Genomic DNA, 20,028 nt, shown 5'->3' on the forward strand with positions numbered 1-20,028 from the left:
CATTGACCAGTTCATGGCATTTCTTGCAGCATTTTCCTGATAAAAGAGGCTCTACGAGTCCTGAAATGGGGGCTTTTATGTGCTACACATTAGCATTATAACTAGCCTATTCACTGGTGAAGCTACAGAGCTTGGAGGACAAGAAAGCCCTCATGCTGAGACGTCTAATCTTATTTACTAGAAAGAGGCAGCAACTCCTGACTAAGCACTCATGCATTTAAAGCACCGTTGTGTATTTTTCACATTTTTTAGCCATTGACGAAATTTTTTAAAATTCTCCCAATGTAGTTCGACCCAATTTCCCAACTGTAACTGACAGAGGAGAGCCAAAGCCTATCATGCATCCCTCCCTCAGACACAGCCAGTCTGTGTGGTCAGTCGATAGCACAGCTTAGAAACAAACTTGAGGCCCAATGACCTGATTTTATAGTAAAAAATTCCTGCAACCCCACCAATACCCCACCCGCCAACCTATAGGCTTTTTCCTTATGACATTTCTGTATACAGGTTCATATTTAACACTGTGACAAGGCTGCATGGTGTTTAGCCAATCAGATGCAAGATTTACAACAGTAAAGTCTTCATTTACCATAACCAAACCCAAAAAGAACCTGAGCAGAAAGATTATCTTTTACATATCTAACATTTGTAATAAGTGTGGCGAAAGCACCAGTGTTAACAAACTCAGACTCCTCTGGTGCCACCTTGTCTTCTCTGAAACCGTGATGCCCAGCTCATTTCTGTGGAGCGGGCCCCGCGTTGGATCCACACTGGGAGTGAGCTGTGCCAGTCAGTTGAGTGGCTGTCCCACTTAGTTTTTTGCCTATCTGGTTTGCTCTGGGTTTTCTCTTAACAGTGGTAAGCCGCTTCTCACATGAAAGCCCTAACTCTTACTCCTTTGTTTACATTGCATGCACGTTGAGTTTAAGGAAAATGTTGAGTTTAAGGAAAATGTTGAGTTTAAGGGTACAAATTTCTCAACGAAGGGCTTCAAGTTTCAAAGAATTTTGAGTTTAGGGGACGTCGAGTAACAACTGTACTCTTTTTTTCCAGAACTTGCTTGTTGCTGGTGAGCATTATTGTGATGACCAGTTTTAATTGCTCTACCATTGTTAAGCATCCTGTGTATTGGGTTAATTTCCAATTCCTGCACACTTGGTTACATCTGTCCTGTCAGTGGCATGGTGTGGCGAGGCGTGACCCACCCTATTACACATTCATTAGCAGAATAAAAATTCCAAGACCGCCATGACATACAGTTCCCACACAAACGCATTTCCATTGACTCCCCTTGTAATGACCACTGGCTGAATGACTAACACAGCTGTGACGTATATGCTGTTAGATTTTTGGGACACAGTGTATATTTAGCTACTTGTGCTCATGTCTGTCAGAGTAAGCATGGATTCAGGACTCACACTCTTTAGACATTCCGACAGCAAAACACTTCTGCAGCCGGCAGTACTGACAGCGGTTCCTCGTCACCTTGTTGATGATGCAGTTCTTCTCCCTGTGACACGTGTACACCATGTTCTTCTGGATACTTCTACGAAAGAAGCCCTGAGAAACAGAAAGAGAGAAACAAAGAGAGAAACAAAACTCATTTTATTGTATCCGGTCAGTGGTGTATAAGACAGTTTAAGAGACCATTAAGAGCCCAGTATGGGACAGAGATGTTCACAAGTCACAAAATACGAGTCAGAGTCAAGTCATGAGACTTTAGGCTAGAGTCCGACTCAAGTCACGAGTCAATATAATATACACAAAACATATATTGGAAATGTAGCGTAGAAATAAACAAATAAATAAACAGCGTCTGTGTGACGCTGCAAACTAAATACATGCAAATAACAGCATTTCTTACTAACAATTACAATCAGAAGGTCTGATTGGTTCAGAAAGCGGTTCTTACAGTCATTAGCACCAATTCTGTAGGCGCGTGCCATTTACATTATCTGTTACTGTGAAGTGCACTACGTAGGGTATTCCACCATTTTAAGTAGGGAGCGACGCTTCATCACTACGCCGGAAGCTGGAACGTTTACCCATTGCGTGCGTTGCGGGTTAAGACGGCCGGAGCGTTATTAGAGAGCAGAAAATGACACGATCAGAATGATGTCAGATCATATATATAGAGAATTGTCACACGTAACTAATGTTGCTGACCTTTGTTGTCCACAAGTCATTTTTTGCGAGTCACGAGTCGAGTTGAAACGAGTCCGAGTCGCATCTGAAGTCGCTGTGTGTGCTCTCTGGAATCTCTGGTATGGGATTATGACATCTTAACTTCTATGATCAATAGATACTGTTCATTTTTAATAACTCATTGGTCAATGTCCTATATCCCCACATTGCTTTGTCAACCTCAGGACTGGGTTAGGGTTAGTCACGTAGGTGCCCGGACCGGTCTCGGACATTGCATATAGTAAGGGCAGCAGGTCCGACCTTCCCTCAGTTAAACGCTGCAAATTGTGTGTGTGTGGATGCCCGGCTGGGTCAGTGGCTCTGCTGAGTTGAACACTTTGCAGTGGTGTGAAAGCGTGTTGGACCACTGTGCCACCCAAACGCCTAAAAAGTCTGTTTTAAAAAATGCAAAAGTAAATAGACTGTACATGTGCATTATAAACTGGCATCATAAACTGGGATATAAACTAAATGAACTGGTTCAGTGATTTCCCAGAATGAATAGTGTTCTCTTTTTCCATCTCAGCGGCGCACAAATGAAAGGTGTTTCCTTGGAAAACATAAAAAACCCTTAATGATGTGGAGTGAATATTAATGTATTATTGCTACACACACAGCAGCGATGATGATCAGTCATGTGGGGGGGTGTGCACACGGTACTGAAACGTTCCTCAAGCTGCCCACAATTTCATTTAGTTCATGCCGTGTGTGACTGATGAGGCCTTAGATGCCAGACAGAATGCATGATGGGTAACCTATTAGAAAAGGAGGGCAGAAATACCCAGATCATGATCTTATCTGCACCAATGGTGTTCTTTGATGAACATCATGTGACACAGCTGAGGTCACTTCGCTTTGGGAAGTATCCTTCATTCAGCTAACAGACATCTTCATTCTTGGTGATCTCAGCTCTCTGCGCATCGCTCGTCCTCTGATGGATGGAGATGATGAAGAGTTTTGGACGGCGGTTGCTTATTGTGTTCAGCTTGGGTGCCGTGCTCAAGGCTGAAGATGTGATGAATCAATAGATGCTGTATGGATCCCAGTACATTTATGTGTATACCAGGGAACAAAGGACTGGTCCAACGACTAATGACTAGTTCACACTACACGATTTTTGCCCTGAGTTTCCCTCGCCGACAGGTCACCACTAGATGTGCCAGCTCAGAGGCAAATCGGCTCTCGAACACTATGTGTGAACTGTTTAATGACTGATTCGAGCGGCTCGCAGATCACTCGCAATCGCTCGCAGACTCAAGACAAACATCTAGCAAGCTAAATATCTGGACCTGCCGGTGACATAAACTGAGTCCGAAATCACATACTTCCATACTGAACAGTACGCAAAAGCAGTACGCAAGTTTGTTTGTTTATTAGGATTTTAACGTCATGTTTTACACTTTGGTTACATTCATGACAGAAACGTTAGTTACTCATTTACATTTTCAGCATTTAGCAGACGCTTTTTATCCAAAGCGACTTACAATACTGTGACAGTACATTGTCTAATCAATTAAGGGTTAAGGGCCTTGCTCAAGGGCCCAGCAGTGGCAACCTGGCAGTGGTGGGGCTTGAACCAGCGACCCTTTGATTAATAGCCCAGTACCTTAACCGCTAGGCTACAACTGCCCTACTCGTTACACAAGGTTCATTAGTTAGGTTATATTCAACACAGTCACGGAGTCAATTTTGTATCTCCAATTCACCTCACTTGCATGTCTTTGGGCTGTGGGAGGAAACAGGAGCACCCGGAGGAAACCCACGCGGACACAGGGAGAACATGCAAACTCCATACAGAAAGGACCCAGGACCTTCTTAAGCAGTACGCGAGAGCGTGTAGTGTGTCCGAATACGTAGTATTCATTAAACACTACGCGACAAGTACCCGAATGACCTACTGCATGGGCAGGCTTTTTTGAGTATGCAAACACAGCGCACTGGTCCGATAATCTATCCCATAATTTAACTGGAGATGATAGATGGTGAAAAACGGAGAGTCAGCTGTGCACAAATGTAAGTAAGAAAAAAATGTAAAATCTTATGATTGCGTACAACCCTGAGTAAGGTAATGAGTAGCTTTGTAGAGATTTTGTGATTTCACAATTGCTATAACTGTGGCGATGTGATGTCATGCATTACGTGACATTGATAAGATGGCAAACGTAGTACGTCCAAGGTTGTGTGCATACTGCACACTTGCGTACTGAAAGAGCCTACTGCTTTACCGGCAGTGCATACTGCCTTCAATTTTGTACGTACTGTTATAAGTATACGATTTCGGCTGCAGCCATAGAGTCCTGTAGTGTGAAAGGTGTTGTGATGGCAGTGGGTGCGGTGTCTAACTACAGCCAATGAGAACGCAAGATACAGGGTGAGAGGAAACCTGGGGGAGGAGTTGTAAATCACCTGCACACACACAAGCTTTACAATGTTTGTGACCTTATCATCCAAGGCAAACCATAATACCAACGCTGCGTTGTAAAAATTATTAATTTACCCCTGACTCTCTCTGCAGAACAGAAAAGACAATCCCTGCTGATCACGTAGCCCAATCCACTCCTTCTAGATTTATTATTTTTCCTCCTTGCTCCTCCTCCAAGTTTGATCGCTTGCTTCTTGGTACGTGCATTTTTGGACACAGTGTCATTAAACCCTTTTCACTTTACGTGACGTAGTTTGGGAGTTACAGTATTAATGTTCCCTGGATTGCAATCTATGTTTCAATTCACCCCAAAGCTGTTCAGTAGGGGTGAGGTCCACATCAAACTATATGTTTTATGGACCACCAGCTTTCTAACAGTCATTTACTTTCTTCCATCTCTTGTTCCTGGGCTCTGTGATCGAGGGTTACCCTGATTAAACTGACCCAGTTCTCGGCTCTTTCGCCCGTGGCTGGTTCTGTTCTCGGACGACTTACACCAGGTGGCATGTAAACAAAACAGATTAATGGACTAGATAACGATGGCCTGTTCGGCCGAGCGTCTTTGATGAGAGTCCAGCTGGATGTAGAGATATAGTGATAAGTGCAGGTCCACATTATGAGGTGAGGTTCAGCCAGGTTTAGACAGAGATCTATTTCCAAGATCCTACCCAAGTGAACGTGCCCCATGCCCCAAGCCTGCCTTAACCCTTCTCACTCTCTGCTTCTACACTCCCATGTAAACTGCATCTTAACTGAGATCATTATCTTCCATCTTGTTATTTTAATGGTTGAAGGATATGGTGACATGGGAGGTTACGGCAGCAGCACTGCCGGGCTTCTCATTTACAGATTAAAAAAAGCAAAAGTGCGGGCAATTAATTATTTACCCATCACACCCCCCTTAAACCCCCATTCCCCACCGGTGGTGGTTCTTTGTGTTGCCTAAGCATTCAGTATGGGATTACCTTTCGCTCCTAATCACACAGACATCTTATTGGAGCTGCGAAAGCAGAGAGGACACCGGAGACCTCGGAGAAAGCGAGAGATGCAACTCAGATATTAATTACACCTGTAGAGTTCTGAAGTAAGACGATGGGGGAGACCGAAGTGGATGGAAATGGCATCGAGTTACGACTAGCAGAGCACAATAAAAGAAGAAGGAAGAACGTTATTGTCCGTTTTTCTGTCGAACATGGATGAGATACAGGCCAGGTGCTTTTGCAAAGCTGGGCTACAAACAGCCAGAGGAAAAAGGGAGTCCTGGTGTACACAAAACTGTCCTTTGTCCCTCCCTTTCAAACATGAAACCTCAGAAGATAACGGGAATCAGAGAAAGACCCAGGCGGCCTTTTCCTTGCTCTCTTTTTTTCTGTCTCTCCAGGCCTTTCCGTTCCCCTTTTGTCTTGGTTGTGTCTGCTGGAATCTAAACGCTGCTTATCTGTCCACTTTACTGCTAAAGCTTTGCATTGCAAAATAGCCTGAAGATGAGAAAGAGGCCAACAAGAAAGGATGGACAGTTGAGGATCCTTCTAGAAGCTTTTAATCCCTCGTTCCCACACAAGTGCTGTTTTAGCCAATATGGCAGGAACTCTATACCCCTACACTTACCCAACACAGACTTTTACTATCCAAGATGTAGATCTGATGATAGTTTCCATCTGGCTGTGAGTGAAAATGGCCTTGCAGTTAATTATCTGTGGCCTGGGCGCCCAGGTGGCGCAGCGGGATATTCCACTAACACACCAGCACCGAGTTTCTGAACTCATCAGTTTGAAACTCGGTGTTGCCTCCGGCCGGCTGGGCGCCGTCTGGTGGGCATAATTGGCGGTGCCTGCAGCAGATACTAACTGGCCACCGTATCTGCAGGGTGGGGGCCGGACTATGTATGAGTGGGTGTGTCTTCATACACTGTGTAAGGACCCTGATTGGCAGAAGAGACGCCTGTGCAGATTGCAGGGGCGAGAAGACGAGGGCTGTACACGTGTCGGAAGAGGCGTGAACAGCGACGTGCTCTCCTTGGATGCAATCTGGTATCTCTCAGCAGCGGAGGACAAAATTGAGTGCACTAAACTGGGAGGAAAATGGGGAGAAAATGCATTAAAAAAAATGATCTGTGGCCTGATATTCGACTTAGACTTGAGTACTGAAGACGCAAAAGCCTGAATCCTGTTATAAATAAAATCAAGAGTGGCATTCTTACAATGCCAATATTCCATTCAGGACCTGTGAACCATGTGGGTTCCTCTTGTCTAGATGAGTAAATACCTTGGGCTGGATGTAGATGTACGAGTGAGACTTTAGGACTCAGTTGGGTCTAAAGCAGGGGTGTCAAACTCAAGGCCCGCGTGCCAAATCCGGCCTGCCACGTCATTTTATGTGGCCCACGAGAGCTTAAAAGACGTACGATTGTTGTGATGGTTCGAGTAGTTACAGAGACGTACTTATAATTTAATGGGACACCTGCGCCTTTAAGCGGCAACCGTTGACATCGTAGGCATGGCAGATAAGTTTGACTTTGCTAAGAAGCCTTGTCACTTTTATGTTTAAGAACGTAGGGTAGCGTAGTCAGTAGTGTAAAAAATAATAAATAGAAGTTAATTCTCTTGCAATCCAATACAGAAGCATCGTCTGTAAGCAGTAGACGTTTATATTCTCAGTTGTTTGTAAATATTTGGTGAGTATGTTACAGTGTTTCAGTTGCGAACTTACCGTCATTCCATAATGAAATACGGTCGTTAGCGTTACTATAGCAATTAGTATTTTTACACAAAATGCTAACACGTTAGCGCTATTTTATGTTTGGTTAAATTTCATATTGTACACTTAACTACAGCTAAGTGTTTTTATTGTTTTTATTGTTTGTATTTTGTAGTTTTACTCCATTCTGATGCACACAGTAAACAGCTGGGAAGCAAATAAAACAGACCTAACTGTATTTTGGAGGGAGCTGTCTGTCTGTCTGACTAGCTGAGAAAGGGGGAAAAACTCTCTGCCAGGGCAGAACAATTGTCTTAAAAAATCGTACATAAACTGCCTCTCCTACAATGCATGCCGATTTTGTGACCTGCAAAGTGATCACATCCCACCACTAGATGATGTTGAGAAATGTTTACAAATAATCCCAAAATGTACAAGAAGAGAAAACTGAAGCAGAAGGAGGAAATTTAATGAAAGATGGGAAAGTGAAAACAAGTTTGTGCTTCAAGAAGAAACACCGGTACGTCTCTTGTGTTATGAGGTCGTGTCTGTGGTAAAGGAGAACAATACAAATGTGGATAAACATTACAAATATACAATATAAATTTGGCATTTTGACACCAAACACAGAATTCAGCTTCCAAGAAAAACAACAAATTGTCCAAGACTTAAAAGGCAGACTGCAATCACAGCAGGATACGTTACAATCGGCCCTTTGAGGGCCACCATAATGAAGATGTGGCCCTCGGTGACAATGAGTTTGACACCCCTGGTCTAAAGGATAACAGACTATTTCATACAACTGTTGGAATTAATATAGTAGAAAACAAGTAACAGTGTAACCTGACATCACTGTCTAGCATCTCCCATGAGCCTGGAGCTATCTGACACTGCTTTTAAAAGTTTGATGCAATTAAAAGGGCTTTAGGAAAAGCTTTGCTGGCATGGGTGCAGCGCTGGCATTCGGTTCTCAAGACAAGGTCTGTAGTGTCACCCTCAATACGTAACCGACCCGCCCGGGGATTGCAGACCCTGTCATCATCAGCCACGTTTATGTAACGTTCGACAGAGACGCTCCGTCCTTTCAAAGTACGAGACCCAACTGATGGCACGCGTGCACCAAACACAGATTGAAATTCATCTCACCCTGGTACTGTCCTCTTTGATTGAGAGCCTGACAGGAGCAGCATTTGATCTACTCTTCAGTCGGAGCTAACGCTACTTGACACTGATTTGACACTGCTCGTCTGCTCTGCTTTGCCCTTGGCACTGCCAGCGCGGGGTTCTAAATATAAATGACGTAGCCCCAGTGGATATCTTCCACTGTGTAAACAACCCAGTTTGAGTCAAGACGGTAAATAAGGCAGTGTCCTAAAAAAGGTGGTGAATCACTAAGAAGAGCACAGAATGAATGTGTGAGGCATTTAATTTAATCACAACCAACTGAGCCAAGATGAGAATCTTTGTGGCTTCTCTGGCAAAAATGTGGCACCACTTTTATGTGGTTGAGAAGGTACATCGATGGAAATGTGCTGACAATTGGTAGAAAAGAGGAAATTTATGTGACATTTAAAACCACATTTAAAATGCTTTCTAAATGAACATTCAATTGACCAAAGCTGTAACTAATAACAGAAATTCTTACTGGAAAGCCTACTAATTCTACTTTGTTAATCACACTCATTAACAACTGCTGTACAATTGGCTGCAGTAATAAACTAGTTCCTAGAATATTTGCTTTATTGAATACAATTAAAATATATTTACAAGTGGCTGCTCAGGTGGTGCAGAGGTAAAAACACACGCTGGAACCCGAGCTGGGATCTCTAATACATCGTATCGAATCTCAGCTCTGCCTGCCGGCTAAGGCTGAGCGGCCACATAAACAACGATTGGCCTGTTGTTCAGATATGGGCGGGACTAAGCCGGATGAGGTCTCTCTCATGACTGGTGCAATTACGACCTCTGCTGGCTGATTGATAGCGCCTGCACAGAGATGAGAAAAGAGTGCTCTTAGGGTGTGTCTCTCCGTACACAGTGCTGAGCTGCACTGCACTCGTCAAAGTGTGGGTGATAAGATGCATACGGCTGCTGCCCACGTGTCGGAGGGGGCGTGGGTTAGGCTTTGTTCTCCTCAATCAGAGCAGAGATTGGCAATGGTGGAGAGGAAGCATAACGCAATCGGGCAATTGGGCGCGCTGAAAAGGGAGAAAAAGGGTGAGAAAAACTGAAAAAAATAAATAAATAAATAAATAAATATATACAGTATATATATATATATATATATATATATATATATATATATATATATATATATATATATATATATATATATATATATACAATATATATACAAACAAACTGAACGACTACTGAAAGGCTGGGCGCCTACATGGACACATGAATGGCTGGGTGTGTGCAAGGGAAGGGACAATGATTAAGCCTCTTCTGGCTAGTTGAGGCGCCTGAACAGGGGTTGGTTGATCGTGGATAACAGTGTGTGGCTCACGGTATATAATACTCTGCTCTGTGTGGTAATAGATTTGCATCATATGTTTAATTAATGACACCCATTAAACCAAATTTTAATAGCTCTTATACTGTATTAAATACATGATGTGGTCAAAAGTATTTGGACATCCCTCCCGATCCCTCCTTAATTTACGTGTTTCAGCCACAGTCAAAGTGACCCCTTGTTGTGACATCATCAGATTTGTTTGTAAGTATTGTTATATTTTAATTTTATAAATGATGCACAGCTAGATGACTGCTGATCATCTTGGTTTGATCTGAAGGTGGATTGTGAATAAGTAGGTGAGCAATAATGTGCTGCAGGTAGATTGAAGCCTTGTTCAGGGTGTTCCCACATTTTGCCCAGTAGTACTGGGTGTCTGTAACCCTGACTAGTATAAATAATAATAATAACAACAACAATAATATTAATAATAATACATTCTATTATACTACCAGATTTACCCCCCCCCCCCCCCCCCCCCCCCCCCCAACCTACCAAGGGCAACTAAGGACAAAAGGAAACAAGAAGCGTTTTTGACAGGAAGATGTTAAATTTCCACTCTTTGTCAGAAACTAAGCGTGCTGACAGCCTCCATCTGGCCAATTCAGTCGAGCAGAGCTGTGGGATTTTATATGAAGGAAGATGAGATCACAGATGTATGATCTCATTTCAGGGTCGTCCTTTGTCTTCCCAGAAACAAAACGAACGCGATGTGTATTAACGGAGTGCTATCAATTTAGATTTGAAAAACCTCTGCTTCTTGACATATATCTATCTTAAAGTCGTGTCCTCAATAATACAGATTTAGTGCTATTGACTGGCTGAAGAGCAGAAGGGGAAAGTTGGCAACATCTGTGCAAGCTGGCAGCAATGAGAACTTGGATGTAATGGACTCTTTCCAGACTGATGTGAGGAGCCGATATGAAAATGCAACAGAAAAATCTAAACATTCTCATGTCTTATATGTTATTACGTTTCTTAGCCTGATGATTTCTTACACGCCACTCTAACTCTTGTTTCTGAGCTTACTAACAAACCTGAGACAATATTCTTTAAAATAATTTATTATTTTACATTTCTTAATAAATTAAAAACCCAAATGTAAAACCTTAACAACTGATAGTACCCCACTTTATTAATCCGATCCGATCAGACTAGGTGGCCAATTTTGTCTGCTGCAGAGCTGAGATTCGAACCGGGATTTTACACTGATCAGCCATAACATTAAAACCACCTCCTTGTTTCTACACTCACTGTCCATTTTATCAGCTCCACTTACCATACAGAAGCACTTTGTAGTTCTACAATTACTGACTGTAGTCCATCTGTTTCTCTACATATCTTTTTAGCCTGCTTTCACCCTGTTGTTCAATGGTCAGGACCCCCACAGGACCATCACAGAACAGGTATTATTTGGGTGGTGGATCATTCTCAGCACTGCAGTGACACTGACATGGTGGTGGTGTGTTAGTGTGTGTTGTGCTGGTATGAGTGGATCAGACACAGCAGCGCTGATGGAGTTTTTAAATACCGTGTCCACTCACTGTCCACTCTATTAGACACTCCTACCTAGTTGATCCACCTTGTAGATGTAAAGTCAGAGACGATCGCTCATCTATTGCTGCTGTTTGAGTCGGTCATCTTCTAGACCTTCATCAGTGGTCACAGGACGCTGCCCACAGGGTGCTGTTGGCTGGATATATTTTTGGTTGGTGGACTATTCTCAGTCCAGCAGTGACTGTGAGGTGTTTAATCCACTCATACCAGCACAACACACACTAACACACCACCACCATGTCATTGTCACTGCAGTGCTGAGAATGATCCACCACCTAAATAATACCTGCTCTGTGGTGGTCCTGTGGGGGTCCTGACCATTAAAGAACAGCATAAAAGCGGGCTAACAAAGCATGCAGAGAAACAGATGGACTACAGTCAGTAATTGTAGAACTACAAGGTGCTTCTATATGGTAAGTGGAGCTGATAAAATGGACAGTGAGTGTAGAAACAAGGAGGTGGTTTTAATGTTATGGCTGATCGGTGTATATGTCTGTAAAGTGGATTGGAAGTACAAGTTTATTCTTTTCTGTTAAAAAGTACACTAACATAAATTAAAACACCTAATATACAAAGGAAAATCAAATACGGGTTTATTGTAATAAAGAGAATGAAATTTGTTGCTAACCAATTTTATAAAATGCCAATTCATTGTTGCAGCCCTTATGAATAATCATCCAGCTTACATTAAAGGACAGATGGACGGTTTGCTCAATGCAGGACATTAAACCTGTGTTGGTTCCTCCTGCTTTCAAGACTTTTTTACTGACAACTAGCAGAACATTAAAGTGAATCTTAGGATAAGCAGCACATGCCTGGAAGACCCCAACGTCAACAACGATTTGGAAATCACGCCGCGAGCACGGTGCGTCCTCTTCAGGACAGAGTGTCCTTTCCCCACTGCTGCAAATGCATATGCATGTTCTTATGTCTGCCCGTATGCTTCCGTGCCATTTTACCAATTCAAATCAGACCTCCAGCACTATATCAAACACGGGGTCACATCAAACCATGCAAATGCTGGAGAGAAAAAAAGCTGGAGAAACAAACAGCAGCATGTAAACACATCTGCATGAACCGCGGGTGTGCTTTCATGCTCGTGAACAGTAATGAAGCAGAGAATAAAGAAGCAGAACAATATACTGAAGTAAACTGTTTGGACAGCCAGAGGAAGATCAGGTGATGAACAGAGAGCCAGTTGTTTTTATTTTATCCAGTACAGCTGTTGGGATGTTTAAAGCATAAATCTAGTTATGGCGCTCGGACACAGCAGCCCACCAACGCTGAGATTCAGGTTCAAATCTGGATCTCAAACCTTTGGATTTTAATAGGATGTCAAGTTAATGATCAAGTGTCCACATACTTTTGTGCATACTTCACAAGTGCGTGTGCATGCTTAGATCTAAAAAGATAAAAACATTTGCCATGAGCACTGTTGACACAGGACTAGACGTACAAAACGCCACAAAAAGCTCCCACAATCCCCCTTTAATCCCCTGTTTACCATGTTACTGAAGTCGGCACTAATCCAGAATCATTCCTGCTTTAATCCTCCTCCTTTCTGCTCCCGCTTTCTTTTTATTTACTGATTTTGTGATGTTTCGTGTGCTTTGTAGACACTAAAATACTTCAAACGATGTAGGAAGTTAAAAGAAGCTGAACTGCAGAACAGGCAGGTCTGGCTAAACTTCAAAAGAAAGAAATGTGAGTCTTTCCATGACAATCAGTCGTCTAGTGATCAGAAAATCACTGGTTCTTATTCCAATACTGTCAGGTTCTCACTGTTGGGCCCTTCAGCAAGGCCCTTAACCCTCAACTGCTTGCGTTGTATTCACTAACAACTGTATTTATTTGTTTATTAGGATTTTAACGTCATGTTTTACACACTTTGGTTCCATTCATGACAGAAACTGTAGTTCACAAGTTTAATATCAAACTCAGTCTTATAAAACGGATAGTTCCGGTCCTGAAATCTGATTGGCTGAGCCGCGTTCGAAGCCGTTGTAAAATCCCCGATAAACGCACACCTATGACCACCTCACATCGTTCCATATTAATACGCCACTGAAAAGAAAAAGTGAATGTTATGTTCGCCCTCATGTTGCCTAGCAACACTGTTAATCGAACTGGCGTCGCGGAAGAACGCTTTATTGTAAGTTTATACACAATAAATACATTTATGATTAAACATTGTTGTATTTATTGTATTTTATGTTGACCGCCGTTTTATAAAAGCAATAAGCCACGAGAGGCCGTGCGTTACTGCTATGATTTTAGCACGGGGAAAGAAGTTTTAGGCGTCATCCCCGTGCTAAAATCACAGTAACGTACGGTCTCTCGTGGCTTATTGCTTTAATGAACAATTTTGTATCTCCAGTTCACCTCACTTGCATGTCTTTGGACTCTAGGAGGAAACCCACACAGACACGGGGAGAACATGCAAACTCCACACAGAAAGGACCCGGACCGCTCCAACTGGGAATCGAACCCAGGACCTTCTTGCTGTGAGGCGACAGTGCTACCCACCGAGCCACCGTGCCGCCAAACAACTGTACTTTGTGAACAAAAGTATTGGGACACCCCTTCTAGTTTTTGAATTCATGTGTTTCAGCCACAACAATGGCTAACAGGTGGAATAAATCAATTATATAAAAAAAATTATATGCTTCCAACTTTGCAGTGACAGTTTAGGGAAGGTCAATTCCTGTTCTAGCATGGATAGATCCATGACGTCAGCCCCACTGAACAGCTTTAGAATAAACTGGAACATTGATTGAGACTTTCTTGAGCAACATCAGTGCCCAGCCATACAAAAGCTCCTTTGACTAAATGGACACAAATTCCCACAGACACACTCCAAAATCCTCTGATAAGCCTTCTCAAAGGAGATAACATAGATAACCATTTCTAGCCTATAATATGGAACATTATGTTAAAGGGCTGGTCTTGCTTATGATGGACTTACCTTGCAGCCCTCACAGGCGCTGACACCATAGTGGTACCCAGAGGATTTGTCCTGGCACACAAAACAGGGTTTGTAGACCCGCGGAGGGGGCAAGGGCGAGGGTGGGCTGGGCACTAACTCCTCAGAACTGCTGCTTTGTGTTTCGATGGCTGTGGGAAAGACAATAGTGACAATACAATGAGCTTTATTACCTCATACTGAGCATATCTGGACATACTTACAATATCAATAATATATTAAGTTAATAATATCAAGTACTACAAGCAGTTATTGACAGTTGGACTGTAAATGAGTGGAAAAGCATGATATGGTCAGATGTTTTGAAGTTGTGTTTTCTCTATGATGGTTCAAGATGAAGTTCACTCACTCACTCACTTTCTTAACCGCTCATTCAGTTAGGGTCACAGAGGGGTGCTGGAGCTTATCCCAGCTTTTTAATGGGCGTAAGGCACACAGTAACACCCTGGACGGGGCACCAGTCCATCACAGGGCAGACACACACACACACACACACACACTTATACACACATTCATTCACCTAGAGGGCAATTCATTCATTCATTCATTAATTTTCTTAACCGCTTATCCAATCAGGGTCGCGAAGGGGTGCTGGAGCCTATCCCGGCTTTTCAATGGGCACAAGGCACACAGTAACACCCTGGATGGGGCACCAGTCCATTGCAGGGTAGACACACATACACACACTTATACACACACCCATTCACCTATAGGGCAATTCAGTGTCTCCAATTAACCTGACTGCATGTTTTTGGACTGTGTGAGAAAACCGGAGCTCCTAGAGGAAACCCACGCAGACACCCGGACCCGGACCGCCCCACCTGGGGATCGAACACGGAACCTTCTTGCTGTGAGGCGACAGTGCTACCCACCGAGCCACCGTGCCGACAGATGGAGTTCATTAAAATCATATATATTTTTCCATCTAGATTGGCCAGTTGTTTCTATTAGATGGCCAATCAGGTTAAACTTTTTTAGTTAAAGCTTTTTGGAAATTGGGATCGTATTATTAAAATTTGTCAAATTCCACGGAATATTAATTAGACATGCGATTGGTACAAAAAAAATACTACAATTGGCTAAAGATACTGCTGGAGTTTGTACTGCATAATCAAGTTTCACAAAGAAATGACAAATGGGATTATTAGTTTTTCCCAGGGAGCTTATTTAATACTGTCTAAAAACATTTCCAAGTGCATCAAGTTCCTGGATGTATGCTGCAGATTCCTAAATCAACCTCCTTTCTAAAGAGACGCAGAGCTGAGAAAATTATGTTTCCAGGTTGCTGTGAGTAACTCCAGAAGGAGAACAGCAATGTTCCTATGAATATTAAAAAATAATCTAGGCCTCCTCAGCCGGGTAATTAAATTCTTGCAGTGTTGCTGCAGTATTACATGCATTCCGTCGTCGTCCTCTTTAAAATGAGGAGCTTCCCTGGGTCGTGTTGCAAATTTGTAATATCGTTTTAGCGTTCAGCAGAATATGAACATATCCTCGGTTTTCATCTTGTGCAGAAAATGTTCTTGAATAAAAACTTTCTCTTGCAAAGTTCAGCACAAACTTGCTGTAACGATGTTATGAAAGGAAAGCGCACAATGGACCATCTGATGAGAGCAGGAAGGAAAAGCCGTGTAAAGTGGATCATTACAGGTCAGACCGTATCAGTGGAGGAAGGGGCAACACGATCAAGCACCAGCGTTTCAGGCTGAACAGATCAGCTGATCGAATTACACCAGTGTGCGGAGATCTTCAGAGCAGCTAAACTCATTAGCCATGACCCGGCACATACATTCACAAAGCATCAGTTTTACTGAGGGGTAAATCACTGAATGTGTGTTACACATGGTGGAAGAAACACAGAATGTAAACTTTAATACACAATCAACCTTTTTTAAAGCAGGTGCATAAATTAAAACCTGGAACCATGCAATCTCAATAGACAAACAGAAAAAGAGAAGAGAAGAGAAGACAGACATGGATCTACTAAAGAGCTTCATTGTTTGACTATTTAGGGCCAAGCCATCTCACAAAATACTATATATAATATAATCTGATATAAAGCACACAAGTGTTGGACCTCCTACTTATGCCAAGTTCACACTACACGACTTTCCAGGTCGCCAGGTCGCTGTACAGTTCACACTACACAACTGGATCTCTTGTAATCGGGAGTCTTTCAAGTCGGTGTTGGTTTCACACTACACGACTGATCGGGGATAGGGGGGTTTCACACTACGCCATCTATCACCAACTGGAATCGCAGGCGAGCTTCTCTGGTCTCCCAAACGACGTTTTGTCACGAAAACAAACATGAGAAGTGACGAGAGGTTTAATGACACCACGTCCAAAAATGCACGTCAACAAGTAGCGAGCGATCAAAGTTTATGCGCTGATGTGCAGCGTAAAATCAAAGAGGAAAAATAGGAACAGCATGGATTGTTCTATAGTGAGTTGGAGGTTAATAAATATTTTTGCAATGCAGTGTGGGTATTATGTTTTGTAGAGAACGATAAAGTCAGAAATACTGTAAAACTTGTGTGTGCCGATGTATTCTAATATAAACTATATTATGCCCCTGTCCCACCTTTTTACAAGTCCTCACCTGTGTTTCCGCGAGTGCTAACATAGCACTCAATGCCAATCGGGCAACTCAGATCCAGATATTTGACATGCTAGATTTCTCTCTTCAGGAGCGCTCGGCGAGCCGCTCGGATCGAGTTGTTGGGTAGTTCACACATAGCGATTGAGAGCCGAGATTCGATCGCCGAGCGAACACCCGAGTTGCTCCCGAGCCGGCAAATCTAGCGCCGACCACTTGGCAAGCGAAAATCAGGGCAAAAATCATGTAGTGTGAACTAGGCATTAAGCGCACTACTAAGACCAAATGAATTTGCCTACCCCCACCTAGGGCTGGGCGATTTTCACGATTAATTCGGTTAATCAGAATGAACGTTTTCACCCGATGTTAGAATGTGACAATCGCGATTGTTTACATACTTTATATTTTTACTAAAATACCAACATGACACGAGGCAGAAACTGACCAGACGCTCGCGGAATATAAATCAGGGAAAGTTTGATATAAAAAGGCAAAAACAGTGTACAAAACCAGGTCAGAGTCCAAAACCAGAGGATAAACTAAAACAGTAAACGGAAGACAACAAGGGTTATACACGGTAACGGTTAGATTCAGAAATAAGGAGCGTAAACACGATCGGTAAAACGAGACACAAACAGAAGAGTTTAATTAAGATTCACTGAATCGAACACCGCTGAACTGAATCAAAACTCCGGCGCCGATGAGCGCGATCAGGATTGGCTGACCGGGGACATGTGACGGTCCGTGGAAACATGGGAGTTGTAGTCTATATAGTTAGAAGCAGAACGTGCCCCCTCCATCCACCCCCCAATCACAAGAGGACAAAATCAAAGCTGAGCTGAGTGATTACTTCACACCCCCCTCCCCCAGTATAGATACTGATACAGACTCACTCAGTGGTGGAAACAGCACAGCACAGACTCGTGTTTCTTTTAAGAAACCTGTAAAGAACTTTTTTTTAGTCCTTTTCCTAATGTAAGGTTTTGCTGCACATTATTTAAAAAAAAAAGAGTTTTTTGTGAGCTATTCTTATAAAGCATATAGATAATTCAGATTTCCATTTTGTTTTTAATTATTGTGATCGTTATTGTTATAAATTTTTAGATCCTTAAAAGGATAATTATAGGTGGTGGTGGTACTATTTTTGCACTTCTGCAGTCATTTTAATTTACAATGCAAAAAAAAGTAATCCGAGTCTTATTTCAATTGCATTATACAAGAACAAAAAAAATCGAAATCGTAATCGACAATCGGTTATAATTTTAAAATAATCGAGATTTTTTTTTTGGGCAAAATCGCCCAGCCCTACCCCCACCCACTAAAAGATTTTGTTCAGGTGTTTTAGTCATGCCCATTCCTAATAGATGTGTTAAATTGTTCATATAAAATAAACCATAAGCTTCCAATCCTCCAACTTTGTGTTAACAGTTTAGGGAAGGCCCTTTACCCTGAAATCATGACCGTGCTCCTTTGAACAAAGCGAGATCCATAAAGACACTATCTGATGAATTTTGTGTTAATAGACTCCAGAACCAGTCACCCGTGCCTGACCTCACAATTTATTTTGACTGAATGGGCACAAATTCCCATTCCAATAGAGACATTCCAAAATGTTGTGGAAAGCCTGTCCAGATGAATAAACTAGAAGCTGGGATGCCAACTTACTTTACATTTACATTTGGGGCATTAAGCTGACGCTTTTATCCAAAGCAACTTACAGCTACGAGTGAAAACAATCTGAGCAATTGAGAGTTAAGGGCCTTGCTCAAGGGCCCAACAGTACTTACTTGGTGATGGTGGGGCTTGAACCAGGAATCTTTTGATTACTAGTTCAGTACCTTGAGTACTTCATAATAATAATGTGTGTGGTTTTGGAATTGAGTGTTTAACAAGCTCATGGTCAGGTGTCCACATATTTTTGGCCATTTCGTGTGTGAGAAAATGAATTCAATGTTGGAACTTTGCACTTCAGGCAGCACAATGTTCCTGCATTTCTGATCTGAGGTCAGATTAACTGAGTAAATAAATGTAACATGCCTCCCTAACTAAGTGCACATTGATTGCGGGAGGTTCTCATCTCTCTCTCTCTCTCTCTCTCTCTCTCTCTCTCTCTCTCTCGTTCTCTCTCTCTCGCTCGCTCTGTGATGGGATTCAGATAAATGAGCGTATCGATCTTTTGTCATGCCCCTCCCCGACCTGCGACTAAAACCTGATTGAACGAATGAAGGCAGCAGATCATCCGTTTCGATTTAAGTCGGGTCAGCTCGTATCAGGGCCCGGGCGCCTCCGAATGCTTTCCATCTGGACGCTGGAGACTCCCGGAGTCGCACAAAGCTCGCACATCCATTCTAATCACGGGAGACGCCAGCACAATTCCTGTTGACAATACTCGTGATCCATCTCCACTCACCACATGTGTACACGGGAGGGGAAGAGACGGGTCATCGGTTTATTGTCGATATGGGGCTCGTGTGGCACGGCGGTCTAATGTGCTAGCCCACCAGTGCTGAGATTTTGAGCTCTAGGGCTCATGGTCTCAACCTGGCTGGGCATCTAACATAAACAGCTGGCCATGTCTGAGGAAGGGAGGTTGATGGGGTTCCTCAATTATGTTGTCGATGTAGTATCTGCTGGCTGGTCAAGGCACCAGCACAAGAGCATAGTGTGACCCTGCCTGCGCTGTAAGGCTTTCTGCGAGACAAGTAAAAAGTACAACTGCTAGTCAGTACAACAGCTCACCATTAGGGAGAGCTTGAACTCTCCACTTCAAATCTTAGGAGTGCTACTGGCCTGGCTGGGCTTCCACTCAGAAAGCAGGGTCAATCTACGCTGACCATTAGGTTACTTGAGATGTCATCATGGTTCAAACTCCTAACCACTAATGTAGTAATTTCCAGTATGCTACAGTATTTAAATTCTTCTGTCGCCTTCACCACCCCCTGACCAAGGAAAGCCCTTTCGACCTACAGTATACAGTATACAGTCACCTACTGTAATGTGGCTCCTCCTCTGCTGTAAATGCAGCCTCTGCTGGTTGGTGGAGGCAGCAGCACAAGTGGTGGATGATTTGT

At 42.9% G+C, this 20,028-nt stretch overlaps 1 protein-coding gene across 2 annotated transcripts in view; it reads right to left on the bottom strand.

Annotated features, from left to right (window-relative positions):
* Positions 1-20,028, bottom strand: part of LOC134304265 (retinoic acid receptor beta-like) — a 61,876-nt gene that overhangs the window by 29,632 nt on the left and 12,216 nt on the right. For both annotated transcript variants that reach the window (XM_062989873.1, XM_062989863.1), the window contains exons 2-3: positions 14,341-14,489; positions 1,419-1,560 (exon numbers count right to left, since the gene is read on the bottom strand). In XM_062989873.1, coding sequence (XP_062845943.1) covers positions 1,419-1,560; positions 14,341-14,489 — 291 coding nt within the window. The remainder of the gene's footprint in view (positions 1-1,418; positions 1,561-14,340; positions 14,490-20,028) is intronic.

This window comes from Trichomycterus rosablanca, chromosome 2, assembly GCF_030014385.1.
Source record: "Trichomycterus rosablanca isolate fTriRos1 chromosome 2, fTriRos1.hap1, whole genome shotgun sequence".
NCBI lineage: Eukaryota > Metazoa > Chordata > Actinopteri > Siluriformes > Trichomycteridae > Trichomycterus > Trichomycterus rosablanca.